The sequence below is a fragment of the Falco biarmicus genome, chromosome 3 (genome assembly GCF_023638135.1).
Source record: "Falco biarmicus isolate bFalBia1 chromosome 3, bFalBia1.pri, whole genome shotgun sequence".
NCBI lineage: Eukaryota > Metazoa > Chordata > Aves > Falconiformes > Falconidae > Falco > Falco biarmicus.
The window spans coordinates 107955392-107975919 of NC_079290.1; the positions used below are offsets into that span (position 1 = coordinate 107955392).

At 46.5% G+C, this 20528-nt stretch overlaps 1 protein-coding gene across 2 annotated transcripts in view; it reads left to right on the forward strand.

Annotated features, from left to right (window-relative positions):
• The window catches only part of LOC130145964 (Golgi integral membrane protein 4-like), a 36134-nt gene that overhangs the window by 11658 nt on the left and 3948 nt on the right, over positions 1–20528 (forward strand). For both annotated transcript variants that reach the window (XM_056331527.1, XM_056331526.1), the window contains exons 4-10: positions 556–609; positions 4702–4852; positions 8799–8881; positions 12646–12801; positions 12928–13206; positions 13919–14076; positions 18035–18243. In XM_056331527.1, coding sequence (XP_056187502.1) covers positions 556–609; positions 4702–4852; positions 8799–8881; positions 12646–12801; positions 12928–13206; positions 13919–14076; positions 18035–18243 — 1090 coding nt within the window. The remainder of the gene's footprint in view (positions 1–555; positions 610–4701; positions 4853–8798; positions 8882–12645; positions 12802–12927; positions 13207–13918; positions 14077–18034; positions 18244–20528) is intronic.

Below are 20528 nucleotides of genomic sequence, written 5' to 3' on the forward strand. Positions count from 1 at the left end.
GCACATGTAAACAGCTCTCTGCTGCTGGTTCGTGTAGGTTGAGCTTAGTTTGGGAGTTGCACTGTTACAAGAGTTTGCTTTAGGCTTAGTCAAATGCTTAGCGATCATTTTTTTGTTAAATGGTGAGATTTTTGTGTGTAGGCGAAAGCCTTAGCTCTGGTGCTGTCTGCCTCCCCCTCAGCTGCTGCAAAGAGTGCTCAGCCTGCTTGGGGGGGGGGGGGGGGGGGGGCGTTGCTGTGCAAAGCTGTTTCACCACTGGGCCTGTCCTAGATAAAGAACTGGAGACTGGGGTAAAATACTCTGCATGCGAGTCAAGAGAGGGCAATTAATTAGCTGGTGGCTGGGTTGTTTAGCGAGCGTTCTCCAGCCATGTCAGGCTGCACGTTCTGCTGGTCACCTTGCTGGGCTTGTCCCCAGTCACCGTGTGCGAAGGGGCAGCGGGAACTTGCTGGTGGTGCAGTGGCCGGACAGGTGCTGGCGTGTGTGTCTCCCTGCCTTAGGGTTTTTTGGGTTCTAATGGCACTGTTGAATTTTTTTATTATTTTTTCTTTCCAGCAAGATTCTATGAACAGATACGGGGCCCTCAGTTCCCAGCACAAGATACTGAAGGTAAGAGAGGAGTCTGCTTTCACGTACTCACCGTCTGCTGCGTGTTAAAGAACGCTCCCTGGAAGGAGAGTCGGTGCTTTCGCTTCCCAGAGATGCCTAGGAGAGACCAAGGGTTGCCAGCAGCTAGTGCCAGCAGAGAGGAAGGAGACCACACAGGGGTGTTGATCTACATCCCTTCCCAACTATTCAGGTTCATGGGAGTTTCCTATTTATTCTGTTGGGCTTTGTATCAGATTACAGCCTTCACCTATATCTCATGTCAACGGCAGTCTTTGTGCAGTTTATCGCACAGGAGTTCTGTTGTTCAGCGTGTTCTTTTCTGGGTCTCTTAGTGTCAAAATGGGTCTATTCATTGTAGCTTGCTCTTTGGGCTGATACAAGGGATTCCAGTCCATGTGAGAGGCTGGGGGAGGGGGGCTGCTTATAGCATTTTGTAGTTTATCACACGCTGCACCTGAAGCATATCTCAATGTTCCATTAGAGCACTGCAACTACGGCTGGTGATGGTGTGGGGATTTTTAAACGTTTTTAGTTAGAGCACTGGCAGTGAAATGGTAATTAAATTCTGGGATGCAGAAAGAGGGCTAGGTTCCAGCAGCCCTTAGCACCGCTGGGTTGTGTTTCCTGAGCAGAGCTGGACCTCCAGCTGCCTGGCTTTTGGATTCAAAGTTTGGGAAAAGGGAAGTACAGTTCTGTCTCTTGGGTATTATCCAGCACTGTGGATTCTGGGAGCACTGCAATAGTAACGTTCCTCTTCATAGCAACTGCAGGCTGAGCAGAATGCTCCGGCTTGCTTGTCTCAAGGGGACAGTGAGAGCATTTCGTCCTGGCTCACTTTCTCTTGCTTCCTTTTACTGGAGGGGGAATCATCATCTATTTTTTTTAACTACATTTACAGCTGCTGAAAGACAGGCCAGCCCTTAGGACTGCAGTGTGGTAATTTTAGCTTTCCCCCACCCCAAACCAGTATTCAGCTCAACTTCTAGCTAATATGAGACTATGAGTAATGCTTCTGTTACTAAAGCACAGGTGACAAATGCTTCCCACCAGTACTATCTTCCTCAGGAGGAAGATTTCTGCCGGCAATACCATTACCTGGGACGTGGACATGTAATTCTGAACAGAAGCAACTAACTCCGTTAAGCTGGAGGGACCAAACATGACCAAAGACTTCCATGAAGCCACATCAGCATAGCTGGCGTTGGTGGTTCTGGCCACTGCTGTCATTCTGATCTGTACTGAAGTCGTCTATGACTAACATCTGCAGCTGGCACGCCAGCCTCAAAGGGGCGAGGGGCTCGACTTCGTGCAAAAACAGCAGCTGCAGTAGTTGCCTGTGTCTGGATTCCTGCTGGGGCCAGACTTTGTCTTAACAATTCCTTTCATCCTCTCGAGTGGAGATTAAAATCTTTTTGTTAACATCATTCTGCAGAATGCATCCTAGCATTCACTGCAGTAAGCAGGCAGGCAAGGAGGCCGGTGGCTTTAAACAAAAGATTTTTGACTTGGCTTCCTGAAACTGCTGGAACCTGGAAACTTGCAATGAGGTGTGCCCTTCCTTTGCTCATGGGCCAAGCACCCAGTGGCTGATTCCATTTGGTTTGATGCTCTCTACAAAGCTGCTTTCTAAATTGTGGCAGAAATACAGGCATTTGAGGCACTCTTAATTTCTTCTTTCTCTTCGCCTACCCATTTCCCGAGAGACCTCAGTGAGACAGAGCTGCTGCATCTGAGGCACCGCATGTTGTCTGGACAGCAAAGGGAAGGTGGGATGGCAGGACTTGCTGGCCCAAATTCATACAGTTGAGTTGAAGGACTCCTGATTTTTGAAAGATTAGCTGATGTCCTGAATGACATGATTTCCCCATACTGCAGCGTTGGGCAAGGCGGGCAGGGGCACAGTGAAATGCTGTGGCAGCGTGGTCTGTTTCCCTCACCCCCAGCTGCGCTGGTACATGATTTGCACAACACTCATGCGCTGCATCTTGCAGTTTCTGCTTGACAGAGTGAAGCAGTGTATCTGTGAGGTGGAGAAGAGAACTGACATCCAGTCGGATGGGCAGCTCTGGGCATGAGAGGTTCCTGGCTTCCTCAGGACTGCCAGCATATACCCAGCTTTGGCAGAACTGGGGGGATGAAGAATGCTCTGCTTACAGTTAAGTTGCTCCTCTGAAAAATAATCACAAGTAGCATGTTCCAGACCTCCTGTCCTCCAAGTGCAATAAAACAGCATCTTTAGATTCCTCCTAAAGTTTGTGTACGTTGGTCACCGCCATCCTTACAAACCAGCTGAGAGTGAGGATGCTCTGGGTGCTTAATGAGCTGGACTGGGCCGCAGGTGCTTTGTGTGACCTTGGTCAAGGCACTTATCTCTCTCGTCAGCTTCCTGCTGCCATCAAAGGATGGATATTCCCTTCCTTCTTCCTGACCGAGCAGTCTGGGGACAGGCATTATGCACATCACCTGCCAGACAGAATATGGGCTAGAAATTAATTGACCTGAGCTAACGAGGGCTTAAAATTCCTTGAATTGCTTGGAGTTTCTTGTTAAAATCAATTCTTCCTTGCTAATGGTGGTGGCTTCTGAGGTGTTTAACATCAAAATGATTTTAGGGATGTGGTTCCTCTGCAGTGCTTTCTGCCCGTGGCTCTGATGAGGACTGCAAGTATACCTGATGTCATTAAAAGATTCCTGCTTTGGCTTTCATTCTTTTCATTTTGTGATCTGATTAACCTGATATAGTGGTGTCTCTTCTTTCTTCTGTCTCTGGGACCCCTCCATACCGATAGCTTTTTCCTCTGCATCGGATGTATTTTTAGAGCACAGTTATTTCTCTCCTTTTAGCAGAGGATAATTGCTTCAGGGAAGAATGCCTGGGCCACCGATGCTTTGTTTTACTGGGGACAGATGCAATGACAGATAGCATTTAGAGGTTTGGGTTTTTAAAACAGATGATGGTTGGGGTTTTTTTACAGGAAGGGTGATTGAAATCTCTGCCCGAGTCCTGAAGAGCTATTGTGTGGAAGGGCCAGGGTTCACCTGTGAGCCAATCAATCTGCATACATAATTGGTGTTGACAAACTGAATGTGGAAGGACTCTCTAGGTTACCATGGGAACAAAAAAGGAGGTGAATTCTGGTTCAGTGGGTCTGAGCAAAAGGATGTCTCAGCACGTTTTGTTCTTGTGGCCTGCGAGAGGGGAGGGGAGAAGAGAACAGCTCTTCAACCCACTTCTGTCTGGTGGATTCTCGGCCTGCTTGAAATAGTCTGTGGCCTTGTGAGAGCCTTGTTATCCCACCGTCTTATCCCACGTCACTCTGGGGAATGCGGGCGCTCTCTAGTTTCACTACGTGAGAGGCTGTGGTATCCTCGTGGAGGGGTCTCCCTCCTGTTCTGGCAGCTTGGCGCGGTGGGTGGGGGAGCAGCCAGGCTGTCGGGAAGCAAACCAAGCAGAGAGAACCTGCGTGTTCAGGTGTCTGTGCATCCTAAGGGACTAGCAATACCTGCACACGGAAAGGCAGCGGGACTCAGACCTTAGCCCTACTTCAAGGTGAATTACTGCTGTACTGCAACGCGCAGACCGATGCCCCGTGGAAGCTATCCCTGCAGGTAACGTCCTGCAGCATGTCTGGGGCTCTGGAAATGACCTTGGATTTGTGCAGCATACCACAGGCATTTGGTTGGATATCAGCAAATATTATAGTTTGAATTGCTCTCAGAGCACGGTGTGCAGGGAAGTTGAGAAGGCATAGGAGTATTTCTTGGCTGTGTCTCAGAGTCTCCATCTCTTTTGCAGGCAGGAGTGGCCTTGTCACCGTGTTCTGCTTCCATTTTAGTGGCTTCCAAGGAGACCTCCAAAACTTCTTCACAAGGCAGAGTCCTTTCTGTCATTTTGCATCCCTCTTGAACCACTGAACACAAAGAATATTTTATTGTATCTGGGATTTCTAGCTACCTTACTGGAGGAATGAACATCTTTTCTGCCTCCCCAAGCAACTTATTAAAAAAGAGGCACTTGAGCAGCACTTGGCAATAGCTAAATTACTCTTCTTTTCCTTGTATCGACTCTTTGTCACTTCTTTTCATATTCAGAACCAGCATGAAGATGTCAAGAAGCAGCTGCTTGACCTGCAGCTGCAGCACAACAGCTTGAAACTGGAACATCGTAAGACGCTGGAGACCCATAGTCAGAAATATGCCCAGCTGCAGCAGGAGAAGGACAATGAAGTCGCAAATTTACAGGGTGAGTGTGATGGAGAGCTGAGAAAGCACCAGGCAGAGAAAGGACTACTGAAGAACAGCGTTCAGGAGAGGACAGTGTTTCTTCTACAGGTCCCCAAAAGGTCTGCAAATGCTGTAGGAACTGTGCGACAGTGAGTGTGCTGCACCCGAGCCCTTCTGTACCTCAGCTGGAGCGTTGTCTTACCTCGGGGTGGTGGTGCAGGATCAAGGGCAGTGTTAAAGTTGATTCCTGAGGCTGCGTTGAGGGGAGGCGAGGGGCGCAGAGCAGGCTATCAAGCAGCTTCCCCACGCGAGGGAAGCCCTTGCGGTTCACAGGTGGTGTTTTTGTGTTGGAATACACACCACAAAAGCCCCTGGCTGCTTGGGCTGGCAAGTGCATTGGTCAGTGTAGGGTCAGAGAGGAGAGGAGCTTCTTTTTTTTTATATAGCCCCATGGGAGACTGCATGACCTTGGGTTTAACCAGACTTTGAGTTCTCTGGCATTCAGAGACCCCTGCACCGTTACACTGTACGAGGCATCCTTGGTTTCTGCCAACACCAGCACTTTCATGGTGTTATTTTTGAAAGTCTAATTGACTTCTGTTGGCTGCTTACTTGTACAAGCACTTGCTTTATTTGTGTACAATTTGTGCAGAGCCAGGTAAGATAACAAATTATTGTGCCAGATGCTAATCATATTTAGATTAAAACAGTCTGTGTCCCAAGGAGGTCACCCTCAAAGTGGGTAAGATAAGCCAAAAGTAAAAGGCAGGAGGCTATGCAGAGGCACGTGCCTGTGGCTCCCCAGGAGGCTGGGGCAGAAGCAACAGGGTCATCCACCAGATAATGCTGCCTTACCCTCTCCTTCCTCTGGTGGGTGAGCCTAACTGACTTGGCAGAGATGCTTTTTGTGGTAGAGATAAAACATTGTGACATTTAGGTATCCCATCTGTTTCAATACACATTTTCCACTATTCTGTATGCTTTTTGACAATGGAAATTGGTTTCTATACTACTACAATACTGTAAATTCTAACATTTCAGCTCGGGAGCAAATTAAACACACTTTTTGTAATTAATGGTGTAGGTCTATAAAATGCATTTAATGGTGCAAGTATTGCAGAGAATGCCGATCCCTTTCATTCCCAGAGAGTAGTTTCTATTTAGTCTGCTGTTTAATTAGATTGTGGGCTTTTTAAGGTTCACATCTGTTCTTACTTAGATTAGGTCTGGGAGAGCAAAATCTGTTGATGTTTTGTTTGGTTTTTTTCTCTGATCAACAAAGCCCTACTATCTGATGAGCAATCCTGGCTTAGAAGGGGGGGATTTAGCACAAGCAAGCAAAACCTAAATATTTGATTGTCTCTCCTTGAAATATGCAGCCCTCCGTGAAGTAAGAAAACAAATTCTGCCAGAGAAAGGAGAATAATGACCAGAAAAACAAGTGGAAGAAGGAAGCTGGTCAGGAAGGTCGGCTTAAGGCTGAGATAGTAATATTCTCTGCCCATCTTCCTAGGCTACTGTTGGTACCATCTCTCTCCTGTGCTTTGAGCTCAAAACTGGCTAGTAAATCTTCCCTTAAGTATTGGTAACCATGCCATACAAAAGAGCAAGACAGTCTCCTGAGAGTGGCAAAGACAGGGAGCTAGCAGCACTGCTAATGCCTCGTTTTCTTCCGTTATGCTCCACCAGTACTATATATATCTCTCCCTATAACGTGCCCTCAGGAGGCAGGTGTTGGAAGATGTGCCTCTGCCAGCGAGTATAACAGACTGGAAGAGGTATCTGAGCAGTGGGCATCGCTCAGGGCTGTTAAAATGGAACTGGGGGATGTGTGCTAGATTCAATTGCAGAAATAAAACCCTTGCCCCAAGGATACTGGGGGAACGCAGAAGCCCACTGGGAAGTATGAAGGATTGCTTTCACAGGTGGAACTGGGTCTGGTAGCTCTTCTTGGTGGTCCTGGTTGCTTTGCAGCTTTGGGGCAGCTCTCAGGTGGGTGACTTGGCTACCTACGTGCAGAAGGTGCTGGGATCTGGGGGTGATGTAGCTGTGCCATGGGACCCAATGATTGTGGTGCTGTTGGGGTATCTGTGCCCCGTTCCTGAAAATCCCTGCTTCTGGAAGTGGTTTTTGGATGCTGGTTAATGGGTTATAAGGATGTGGTCGGATAGCTGAAGCTCCCTGGTCTGGTTAGTTGGGCCCTGTTTAATCCTGTTTGCCTCTTCCCTCTACTCCAGATCCTCTCCTGCTGCGTTATGAACTATTTTCTCCGCTGCTTTACAGGCACTGCAGTCTGTTCCGTGTTTTGCCACCCCCAGCACAGCCTGTCTGCTGTGCTCCCCTCCACTTATTCTGTACTCTCCTCTTTAACTCACCACACGTTGGCACAGCCTGCTCTGAAGGCAGAGGGTAGCTTTGATCTTTGAGCTTCTGTTGGAGATAAGGACTGTGTAGTTAGTGAAACAGAGCTGATATTTTCTTCACGTTGACACCAGTGATAACTCCTGATGAGGTCACTGGGACCAGGATTTCATGTCTGCCGTGCTGGTGGCAGAGGAAGGACCTATAATGGCATGAAGGTTTTGACTTCCAGTTTCTGGATATGCTTTGAGGACCTAGATAGTACTGAGATGCTGGCTCAGGGAAACTGCAGGATTCTTTTGGACATCTCTCCCACGCTTGAGATGCTTTGAGTTCTCTTGAAGGCCGGGGGAACACCTGTAGTGTAGTTGGAGGTCTTAGCAGTAGCAGTCTTGTGCTAGCTGTCACCTAGCCTGGACTAGCTGTCTAAAAACATATGCCTTATTCGGTGCTCTAGGCCAACACCTGCAGCTGTGCGTGCTTTCAGCGCTGTGTGCGTGCAAGGTAACTCAGTTAAAGCTGTTCTAAATATAGTCCCATAGGACACGATTCCGTATTTCCTTTTGGCTGCAGGAAAAACAGAGCCTTCTTTTCTTAGTTTGATGTTAACCTTCACCGCAAGGCAAGAACACAGCACCCAACCTCAATGGCAAAATGCCCTGTCCCAGAGATGAATGTTTTATAAAAAAAGATCTATCAGTGTATTCAGAAATATTGATAATCTTGAGCTGAAATCTTGCATGAAATTCAGCCTACAGCAAAGTGACCACTCTGTTAGGGGAAAAATTCCATCCTTGTCCTGGCAGGTGCCACTGTGTTTGCAGAGAAATCCCAGTGCCTGCAGCTCTAGCGATGTTTTGAGAGCTTCAAGATCCAAAATAAGGCTGACCTTTTTTGATGCAGCCTGTCTTTTTATTGAAGGATACACAATTACACTCAAGGCAGTGAAATACAAGTGCTTTGTGTGTCTTGTTACTGAAGTACTTAGGAGTGTGCAAAGAGCTTGTAAGGAGCCCAACCTGGGGGCTGCAAGGCACAAGGCTGCTACTTAACAGCACGGAAATAAATGTCCCTCAGGACTAAGTTGTGCTGTGATCGCTTTCTTTAAGCACGTTGTGGGAGTGTTTATTTGTACCATCCTTTCAAGAGGCAGCTTCTCTGTGCGGTAGGAGGGAACCTCCTTGCTGGCTCTGCTGTGGGTTCAGGAGACAGGACGGACCCCTCTGGTAGTTGTTTCTCAACCTTCCAGTTACTGCAGGTAGGGGCAATGGCTGCTGCTCGCTGCTCTCTCTGCTATTCGGCTGCAATGGATAAGGGAAATTAAACAAATACCCAGTTCTGAGAGCAAGCACAGCAAGAGCCTGACCCGATAGCAATCGTTAGCAGAGAGACTCCAGAAGAGGAGGAAGCTCCTGCGATGGCAGGACTCCCGAGGGCTGGAATGATGATTCACATTTGTCAGTGTGGCTAGTCCCTAGCTAGTGCTTCACTGTAATTCCTGGGCTTGGAGAGATCTATGAGGTCAAGAGGAATTTATGGTAAGGAAGAGAGATACTACACCTCCAGAAATAGCTCTCATAGGCAAATGTTGTCTTCTCTTGCAGATACAGTCTTTAAACTCAGAGAAGAGAGCAAGCTGCTTCGGAAAGCCCACCAGGAAGTTCACTCTCAGCTCCTTAATGCGCAGGTAACCAACAAGGGGGTGTTTGTGGCCACATGGGACGAACTTTTACGGGTTCTGGGTGCATCATCAGGTATTTAGATAATAAATCTAGTTATCAGCTGTATTCCAGTGTGGTGAGTTGCCTAAAACAGTGCTGGTAGGTGCTGGTAGTATAGATGCATTCTGTGCAAGTAAAATTCTCCAGCCTGGAATCTGTCCCAGTGGCTGAAAATACAGGTACGCTACACAAGTCTCTGTGGTTCAAGTGAGCATGAACCAGCATAATCCCAACCCTGGAATGCCTCCTGTCACTTCCCTGTGTCTCAAATACTTCCACCCTAAATGATGATTAATTGCCTCTGTTTATGCCTATAAAATTAATTGCAGAGAGAAAAAGCAACACAGAGGTGCCTTCCCTAGCTTGCTGGGACTGCAAGTAAATATGCAACAACCCTGGCAAAAAGGTCCCTGTTTGCATCTCCCTGTGAAGCCTTAGAGAGGGGGACCTATAAAAAATTTAAAGAGCTATGTTAAAAAGTTAAGTTTGGTAATATGTATTTGAGCGATGCTTTGAGAGGCCAGAGCAGACATGCAAGTGGTCTTGAGCAGGGGAAAAAACCAAAGTCTTTGTCGAGACGTGTGGTGCTATGGAGGTGACGTGGTGCTCGTGCTACAAAGATGGTGTGAGCCTCTTCAGCACACTGGGAGTCCTGACCTCGCAGAACTCTGCTGGTGCCAGCTGAAGCTGGGAGCCCCCAGATGACTTGGGAGAAGGGAGAAAGCAAGCAGGGTGTGCTGGGAAAAGTGGGAGGACTTCGTGTTTCTACAGTGTCTGTCTGAGGCTCTTGCACTGAGCCAAGACACGAGCAGCTTTGTAAATACACTGTAAAAGTCACGTCACAGTATGAATTAGCCTTTTCTGTTGTTAATTAGCAGCCTTCTGTCAAGCAGTCCCTTGGATTATAGGATAAGCCCAGAAGCAAGGAGCTAGTTGTGGTTACATGCTGTTGACAACTGATTCTTTCCCTGAACTAGATGCTGAGCTTGAACTAGAGGTGCAGGGGGGAGTGGGTTTTGATTTCTAAAAGATTGCTTTGGAGTCCTGGCCTGATCTGCCCTACAAAATAGCAGGGGCTAAGTGGCTCTAGGGCAAACTGCACGGAAAACTGGTCACTCCAGGCAGGAAGGCCAGGTTACTGGCATTGCAAGCAGCTGTCTGACAGCTCTTTGGCTCGTGTCAGGTGTGGTTTGAGGGGTTTCGGGTGGACCATCAGTGTATTTGACTTGCCTGCCTTCATTACTGTGACTTACCCCTGAACTGCTGTCCCACCCTGCTCCTCCATCTGGCTCAGGCAGACCGGCAGGATTCTCCGCAGGGATGCGCCTGCAGCATTCTTGTCGGAAACTAAGCAAAGGCTTTCAGTCTCCACGGGGGTCAGTCCAGGAAGCCCATACCAGGCACTGAAACAGCATGTGATTATGAGCTGCTCCAGTGCCCTGGCAAGCCTACATTCACGCCTCCTGCTACGAAATCGCATCTCAGCCTCTATTTTCAGGCCTCCTGACCAAATTTTCAAAGTAGCTGCCAACGTCACTCCTCTGCAGTTTGTTCTCAAGCAACACTGAGAACATCGGCTCCAATTGTATGGGCCTCTGCCATTGACAGCTTGGGTCAATATCAGTTGATCAAAGGTCCTCTGTCTGTCATGATGTATTTCTACTGTCTTGCTGGGTCGCTGCTGAGTGCATTTGCACCTTGTAGGACCAGTCCTGAGTTACTCTTCAGCAGAGTGCCCTTAAAATGCTGTTCAACTAACCATGCTGCATTAGAGAACGCAATCAGCAGTTCAAGTGTGCAAACTAGGACATACTCTGAACACTTTTTTTTAAAAAAAAAAAAACAACAAACCAACAAACCTGGGCTAGATACAGTTGAGGCTCCAAAGTCAAGTGCTTGCAGACTGGAAAACATGGTGGCAGCTTTCGTGCTGCCAGTTTTAACTTTTGGCCCTTTCGGTCTTGTGACCCATGGGAAAAGTAGTTTGCAAGAAACAGCTGGCTGTCATTTCTTGCCAAAATTAAGAGTGAGCAAGAGTGAAAGGATTTGCCCTGCGTGTGGGAGACACGACGCAGCTCCCTGCTCTGAAGGTACCAGACAGTCGTGTAACAAAGTTGTGCTCCAGCCATCTGTCTGACTGCTATTTCTGGCTCACAGAAGTGGCAGTGGTTGGTCCCAATGATTTCAGAAAATACTTTGGATCTTTTTAACAATGAGGCTAGTATTAAATCTTCAAGCTTCCTGTTTGGTTTTCTGATCGGTCCTTTGTGGTGTCTGGTCAGTGTTTCATAATACAAAGGCGAATGGAATTGCATTTGCCTTCAGTGGGGTGAGATGCTGTACATTGGAGCAGACACCACAAAGACTCCCAGCTGTTTTATCCCCACTGCAGTTCTTCATAGCAGTGTCGATTTGCACCAAGTACCCTGTTCTTGATCTTGCTTCCTTCTGGCAGGTGAAAGTTTAGAGGAGCAATTTGCATTCTAGACATGTTCATTTTCCAAGGATTCTAACGTGTTTCACAGCCCAGCCTGCAGTAGCTGTCATATCAGTTAGTCTGCCAGGTAAAACGAGGCACGGAGGCATCAGGTGGTGTACGCGCAGCTTGCTGTGACGGGGTGCAAACAGCATGTGGGAGTCTGTGCGTTAAGGCTGGTCTAAAGCTTCTTTCCCTCTAGGCTGACCACCTTAACAAGCTTCTGAGGGGTGCAAATCTTGCTTCCATCTGGCTCGTTCTGACTGCAAGCAGCCTCCTGCTAGCTAGAGCTCTAGCGCGTGAACTGTTCTTGGCTTCCTTTGCCTTTCCTCATTCCTTTTGTGTTAGCTTTGCTGAGTGGTTTTGTTGGGTTTTGTTTTGGTTTTCTTAATGTTAATTTTAAGGTCAAATTTCAGGGGGAAGAATTGAAATCAACAGAGCCTACTCAGGAATTAATTTCCTGCTAAAACTTTCCTTGCTGCTTGGAAGCTTTCCTACTCTGCCCAGTCCCTAATTTGGTCCATTTCCAGGCACCCTGGCAAGTATACAAAAAGCTCTCCCCCCTCACTTTCCAATAAATAACCAGGGTAGGAGTGGTGAGCTTTTCCTGAGTAGCTTTTTCAAGCCCTACTTTTCAGGGTTGGAGATGGAAGAAGTAAGCTGCAGTAGAGAGAAAAGTGTTGCATTTGCTTAACAGTCCAGGAGAATCGATTTTCATTTGTCTTGCAAATTAAATTGAATTGTCAAATAGGATTATGCCAATTACTGTCAGCCCTGCTGAGATGAGCGTGTCCATGGAGAAATGGCCCCACAGGAAGAAAAAAAAACCAAGCTGACCTGAAAGTATGTGCTTGTGAGGCAGAGGAGGACCTAACAAGACCCAGGACACAGTTCTCGTGCAAAGGCAGGAGTTATGTCAATGGCTCATGCGCTAAATAGCAGTGAGCAAAGAATCGGTGTCCTGGGTTGGCACTTCCAGGGTAAAAGTATGCAATAAAATAAGATGCAAGATGGCAAAGGGAGAATACAGAATATCCATGAAGTCTGGAGGGAAAGCTGAAGACTAACTAGCTTGGGCTTGTCATTAATGGTGATGGATTATCTCCAGCCTTTCATATATATAAAAATATATATCATCTTTAGTAGCATATCTGTGCTGAACAAGTGGCCATAAAAGAGTGACTGTTCTCAGCAAGGAGTTGTTTAACCCTGTTTATTGTGTGAGGTTTCTCTGTCCCCTTCTCATCCCTTCAGGCCCAGATGGAAGAGTTCAGGCAGCTCAAGGAAGCGCTACAGAAGATGCCAAGTTTCAAAGGAGGAGGAGCTGGGAAGGGGCAGCAGCAGTTTCAGGTGCTGAAGGAGCAGCCCGTGGTGCCAGCCAACAGCCCATTGCAGCTCGTGAGGCAGAAGGTAAGGGGAGGAAGCCCAGGGGAGGAAAGTTCTCCAGGGCTTCTGTGGGATTTCAGCAGGGGCTTTGAACTGGAGAGAGCTGAGTTTGTGCCTTTAGAGTTTGCTCTTGTCCCTTCTTCCTTGCAGGCTTTTCCAGTCAATCAGGAGAATCGCCCAGTTGGGAACCCGCTGGCGTCGCAAATCTCTGGGGTTCAGAAGCAGGCAGATCGCCCTCCGCTGCAGGGCCAGAACTCGTACGGTAACGACGGCCCAAGGCCACAGGCTAACGTGCTCTTTACCCATCCAGCCCCACTGCAAGATGCCAATTCACTGCCAGATGCCGTGCCAGCCTGGCCAGCAAGACGTGGGGATGGCCGTGTGATCCGATTCACCCGGACCATGAACAGCCTACCAAATGGGAACCCAGTAAGTTCCGCACACTCGCTGCTTTTTTTGCGTAGCCCTTGCTTTTGAAGCTCAAAACTATGGTATTTGTAACAACACTCGTATGTGCATCCTGCTTCCCTGATGTGGAAATTGTCCTGGCCTCAGGTTTCAGACTCCTGTGCCTTTAGACTTTGCTTTTGAACTCCTTCCTTGCAGGCTTTTCCAGGCTTTAAGACTTTGTGGTTTAATGGCTGGGCTCAGATGAACGGGCTAGAGTACTTGTTCTGGATCCTACTGGACCTGCAAAGAGTAAATTGTAAAGGCAGCTCCCCTGTCTCCTGGAGTGTTTGAGAGTGAGCTTATGGAAAGCAGATCTCTCTCAAAAAAAATGACAATAATTGCAGTGTGGTTAGACTATAATTACAGTAACTCTTACAATAGCAACATGTGGGGGAGTTTTTTTAGAGGTGGTTTTGTTGTTCCTCTTCTCTTGGAGATTTCACCTACCCAAGACAAGCTTAGGTCACATAAGATCCAAATTATTTCCTCTTGGCTGTGTGGAAGAAGGACCTCTTTTACTGCAGGCTGGCTGGATAGGACTGTGGATTTGTTCTGGAGCACTTCTGGATCTGTTGTTCCTTGATAAAGGGTTTTCTGGCCCATAGGCTTGCCCAAGTGCACGGGAGATCTGTCGGTATCTGGTAGGATTAGGAGCCTGCGTATATCCCAAGCGTATGCATCTTCTCTGCAGGACCTAAAGATGGTGATGCGCATTCAGGTGAAAAGCAATGCGGAAAGCCAGGCTCCTGGATTGCCACTGCCTGATGTGAAACAACCCTCTGCAGCAGAAAAACCTCAGATGCCAGAGAACCACCAGCCTACAGGGAACAAACAGGTGCAAATGCAAAGGTTGGTGGAACAAAACTCTCTTCTACTCTCAATGTTCAGGCTGACAGGTACCATACAGGCTTGTCCCTGGTCTGTCTTTTCCTGTGTTTATTGTGGTTTCTACTTGAAAGATGGTTGAAGAAAGTGTTAGTTAGTGGTTTCACTGTCATCTAATTCCTGTAGCTGAATGTTGCTGCCAGATCTTTTTCTCTGCTGAAGCAGAAGACTATCGTGTTGCAGGCAATGTTGTGTGATTGAATGCACAGAATGCTGTGGGTGCTGTGCTGGTAAAAACAAAACAAAAGGCTCTTGCGTTACTGGTGCACGCTCTGCAGGCTGCCTTTGTATTTTCAGCTGTTTGATAAAGTGTTTGCGTGGGGAGGAGGGAGAAAGAGGAATTTACTGCTGAGTGAGCTCAGGTCAGCGTGGATTTCCTCCTACTAGCTAGAGGAGAGGGTGGGATGGGAGTCTGAACTGACTTAAAGAAATCTCCTCCCTTTCAGTGACGGTGACTTAAATATCCTGTTTTGCTTAGCAAACTGCAGAAATTCTGCATGATGGAAGCGACCCATCTGCAGCAGCAAGGGTGGCTAAAAATTCCTTCGGTTTCTATAAATAAGAGGCATTAAGTTGTATATTAAAGCTGCAACTTGCTCATTTTTTCCACTCATCAGTAAGCTGCCAAGCTCTGCAGGAACAACCAGACCTTGAAGATCTGAAAGCTTCTCATCTCCAAGGTTATATGGTAATCCAGAAGCAGCAGGCAACCAGTTCCAATTAGGTACTAAGAGTTTTTCTGGTTTTGCTTCTAGGGCAAAGACAAATTCCCAGACTCTGTATTCTCTCTTCCGTGTTCTCTTTCCTCCCAGGGAATGGAGCTTGGATTCCTGTTGCCAGTGCACTTCTGAGGTATGCTAGGGATTTTCCTTTACAGAGCCTGATTAGGACATGAAAAGTCAGAGAGGTCTGAGACCTGTGATCCCCAAACAGTGGGGTTTATCCAGAATGGGTAGAACAGTTTACAGCAATAGTTTATGCCAGAAATGAGGACATAACCAGAATCCATCAGACAGCCCAGGCTTTTGTCTTGCCTATGTTCCTGCCTGCCTGCACTCGATGTAGTCGGTAACAACTTCAGCTCCATCTAGAGAAGTCAAACCAATTCGACCGTATCAATACAAAGATCAGGGTTTACAATAAAGACATGGAACTGGTATGATCTTCCAAGCTTAGTTGAAACCTTGGTGTTAAAATTCCCTGCAACTTGGACTGTTTTCTGCAGACCTGTTCTTGGGGTAAACGGGAGAGGAGAGCTCTGGGGAGAGGAGCCCCTTGGAAAGGGCAGAGGTTCAGAGAATGGCATGGACCTACCCATTCCATGCAGGTAACAGGATGGATAATTCCTACAGCATGCTACTTGTATTGCTGTAGTACCTGGGAGTCTAGTCAGGGACCAGGATCCTGTTGTACTGGGTGCGGTACAGGCACAGGCGAAACTGTTTACTGTCTCGGCAGCACTCACAGAAGACCAGTTTGTTTTGCAAAAGGAAGAAAACGTCTTTCTGAGGCTGTAATTCATCAAAGTCTGGCCATAATCCAAAAACTGACTCTGAAAATAGTGCCTTCCTCATTTAATTTATTTATTCCCTGTGTGCGTTCGGGTCATATCTGCTCAGTTTACTGGAGCAAACAAGATTTAAGTTCTGTTTTATGAGACCTCTGGATTTCATTCTAAATTCAGCCTGATCCTACCCATTCTTCTCTGCCATTTTTGTTTGTTCATGTAACCCTTAATCTTCCCAGGTCAGAGATTATGCTTTTCGCCTTTCTTTAAAGGGAAATGTCCTCTCCATACTGCTTTGATAGGTAATATCTGCGTGGACACAGAGTTAACAGCACAGAGGATATTCTGCCTCTTTACAGGGAGGGACTTGTGTGGGTTAACTGAAGATGAGGGCTGAAGTTTTGATGGCAGAATGGCCTTTCCTCGGTCATGTAGAGTCTAGAGAGGGTACCATCACTCCTCTGTGAAACAGAAAATGCAAACGTTGGATTTGTTTGGCAAATGATTTCTGCAAGGACAGAGATCATGGTATGTTTGGTGTGCTTTTCTTTTCCTGGATCTAGCATCAAGAAATTACTGAGCAGCTGGAGGCTGTTATTTACACTGTGTGAGATTTGTGATAAGGAGTGTATAAACCAACTTTCTCCAGAAGGTGTCAATGCCAAGAACAGTATCAAACCGCAGTAGAGTACAAAAGAGGCCATGCATCCAATGCCAAGAACTCTTGCATTGGGTGGCTGAGACCAGCAGATTCTAGATGAGCTCTGGATGGCCGGTTTCCATTTTGATGGCTTTATAATGGGGAAATCTGAGCTGAAGGCTGGGTTCTGATTTTTCTTACTGCAAGTTTCATGTGGTGGTAGTATGCTGGCTTTAAAAAGCTGCTAAAGTTAAGGCCAGTGTCCTTTCCCCAGCAGTTAAAAACTTAGATGTTTTAAGCAGCTTTTAAACCTCAGCTGGCTGGTGTAGCACGACCGGCTAGACCAAGCAGTAATCCTGCTTGACACGGGTGGTAACTTAGGTTAAAAGTTCTTGTTTTGGTCTCTTTGAGAGTCCCTATTACTGAGATTTCATCCCTTCCTTTACCCTTCTATGTTCCTGAAGGTGTCCCTGAGTAAGGATATTTGGGAAGAAAACATTCCTTGTGAGACAGCCCTGCCTTCTGAGCTTTTCAGGGGTTCACTCACACTAACGTGAAGACAGCCCGTTTCTCCTCTGACCTCCAATTCCTTCCCGTGCGGTGGAATGGCGTAATGCTACCAAGTACTCTACTGCTGAGCCTCTGGCTGGGTATCCACGTGAGCTGTGCTATTGCTGCAGGCAGAGAATCATTAAAGAAAACCGTGTTGCATTTGTCATATACCTTGATATATATACTTGTCATGTACCTTGACAAGTACTTGTCCCTCTCAGGCACTTCTGTTAAGGAGGCAGCTGACATAGGTATTGATGTAGACATCAGGAGAAGTGTATTTGAGGTGGAACCATTACAGAGGAAGGAATTCTTGACTACGGCTGCCTGAAAGGGGTTGCCTGGAGTCTCACAGATAAAGCTATCTATAAATAATTGATTTTTCAGTCAGTAGATGGATGAAAACATTTGAGGGGTGGTGGTAGGAAAAGCAGTAAATCCTATTGGAATGTGGTTTCCCCACTGAATGAAGAAATGGAACACTTTTTCCCATGTCCACCTAAAAAAAAATAATGATCAAAACAATATGTGAACGTTTTCTTTCAGCTAGTTCCATTTTCACTGTTTGGGTTTGTGCCGGGGCCAGATGCATGCTATGTAAGAGTTTTATAAACAGATGCTGTGTATAAACATACCAGTATCCGTCCCAGTTGCAAAGCTTCATAAAGAACTTATAGCTTTAAACAAATTTATCAGACAACAGAAACTGTAAATTTTGTATTGCAGCTTTCTTGTTTGTTTTGAAAGGGGTTTTTTTCTCCTTTATAGGCCAAAATCCTCCAGTTTCTTTAGTAGCATCTTCATTTTAAATACAGTTGGGAAAATAAAGAGGACTTATGGTTTTGATATTTTTTTCAAAACTTAGATTTGTGTACTTGGGTATGTGTGGCTTGAGTAAGTATCTAATTAGAATTGGAGTGTATTGCTATGCGGGTATGTTATTGTATCATATGAATAATATTAAAGCAGTTCTACAATAAATTGTGTTTATAAAACATAACTGATTTTGTACTTATGTGGCATATTAAATGTTCTGTTTCAAGTAGATATCACAGTAACTAATGCAATCTGCTAGTTTTGCCAAAAAGTAAAATCAGCAGAACACTTCTGCATGTTGAGGTTTGGTGGGTTTTTTTTCTCTGCTTGCCATTATGAAATATTATGAAATATCTCTTGATATACTGAGGCAGGGGGGGTTGTTTTGTTTCGTACCCTTGTTGCAGCTGGAAAGACATAGTTAACAAAGTGAATGCCCAGATGGATGAAGAACAAGCGCACAGTTACCCAAAAAGCCTTCATTTTGACCCCAAGCCTGGGCAAGAGATGCAGAAAGGCAGCCCACAGCCACCCAGTCAGAGGAGAGGGGAAGAGCATCAGACAGCTGATCAGGAAGGCGAGAAGGAAAGGACAGATGATGAGGAACTCGAAATGGGTATGGTTTCTCTAACCTTGTGCTGTACAGTACTAATTTATTGCTAATCAAGGTGGGGAGTGAGAAAAGCTTTCTGCTTGTGTTAAAGGAAAAACTTACAACTCTTGAAAAATTCTGGTGCTTTTATTGTCCTTGGTGAAAGGAAAAGCCTGGACGGTTTTCTGGTTTTGTTTCCTGCTGTCCCACATCCTCCCACGTTTCCAAGGTAGCGGACTCAAAATCTGTGTAAGTTCAGTCAGTTCTTCTTTCTTTCCTATGGGAGTGATGGGGAAAATGTCACTGTTTTTTGCAAGACTTGATCTCGGTCTCCCATAGGAATTGATTTAAGTTTTTTTAGAAGTGGGTTTTCTAACTTAAGGTAGAAAATTTCCCAACTCTCCTTAAGGGGAATAAAAGCAAATAAATTCAAGAGCAGCTAGCTTTACTTGTCGGTCGGCCAACAGAGCACCTACAGTATGTAAAGTCTAGTAACTACGTTTGGGCAGTGGGAGGCCAGCTCTTGGAACAGGGTGTTACAATTCCTCAGTTTTCTGGTCTGGATCGGTTCAGACCCTTGTGCATTGACTCACTTGGCTAATAACCGGTTGGGAGAAACATTTGACTTGGTGTAAAGTTCATCATCACACCTTGAAACATGCATGTGAGGGCAGAATCTTTTCTTTGCCTCCTTTTCCAGGTGAGGTTTATCAGTTGGCCTGTAATGGTAGTCATGTGTGAGTGGCAAAATGAGGGAACAATTAAACAACTCTTTGTGTTGTGTGAAACGGAAAACAGCTGTAAAATGACTAGACCTTTCAGAAAATTACAGTGCGTGGGCGAGGGCTTGGAGCACTTCCATAGGTCCAGTTACAAAGGGAAGGTTAACTTGATTGCAGCTGTATGTCTGAGTGTAAGTGGGAAGCTACAAACTTCCTTTGGAAGCAGATAAAGACAGCATCAAAAATGTATTACAGTAAGCCGGAGAGCTAAAATGGGCTTTTCAGGAGAGCAGTCCAGTCTGCGAATCTGTGCAGAGATGTTCCGCTGTGCTCAAGGGGCCAGGATATACCGTGTGAACACTTTGTAAACAGATTTCTTTGCTGCGAACAGACTCTGCCATCAATTTCTCTTGCACGTGTGGAAATAACCTGTAAGATCTGGAAGCTAGCTAGTTACCTGTGTCAAAAAGAGACATTGAAATGTAGCTATGACTGATGCTAATTCTGTATGTTGCTAGGCTGAGGTAAAATGCCTAAGTAGGTGGCTTTTCATGTAGCTTTTGCTGTGGTCTTGAACGCAGTAAGGCAGGGAAGCTGGGAACTGAGGCTGCTGTGAGGATCTCATTTGAAATGCTGACTTGCATCCTATTAAATATTATAAAGATAGTCTCAGCCTGGTTTCTTGACAGTAGATTTTGGCTCTGGATTTGGAACAGAGGCAGGATGTCATGGGGCAGAAATGAAGGTCAGTGGTTTTAAGTGAATCTTGGATCAAAGGGCTGAAATCACCCAAGATGGGTGGTTTCCTCCCAGGCTATGGGCTCAGGTCGCTCTGTGCAGATGAAGTGCCCCTCTGGAACAACAGTTACGTATCCGCTAATGTGCGTACAGATGCCCATTTGGAGAGGAGGTTCGGTATTCCTGTGCTTTCCCACAGCTATGTTTAGCTGCTGTTTCATGTTTTGCTGACCTGATTTTCAGCAAGTCCCCCTAGAGGGACTGAACTAATTGGTTCACATCAAAGTGAATTCTACCCTGCAAAGAAAAGGCCTCATGGCAGGTATAAGGGAGTGTGGAGACCAATAGCCCTTGACCTCTGTGTCCTAATTGGAATTAACAACCGAAGTAATGACTCGACAGCCCTGGCTGTGCTGCTGGCCAGTGGGGAATGTTCCGAGGAGAAGCACTCATCCCCCAGTGATGAGAAACAGAGCGATAAGTGCCAGAGCCACATCCAATTTGGGGTGAGGATTAGGCCCTTAGCTGAAAGCAAAAGCTGTATTTTTCTCTCATTAGTACTCTCCTCTTGCCCTGACCGTCCCCCTGCCTGGCACAGGCCGCTTGCCTTTTGTTCTTGTCAGAGCAGTGTCCCAATGAAGGCGGAGGTGGCACTGCCACACTGACCTGCCGTGGTCTAGTTTTGCTCCCAGTGACGCTCTGGCTGGTGGCATGGCTGGGTTGCTGCTATAGGTGCTGCCCAGACTTAGCTGTGGCATGAGGGAAAGATGCATCTTAATATAGATTAGGGGCTGAATTCAGAGCTGCTTTTTGTCTTTATCCTATGTGTATCATTCAGTAATTACGGGC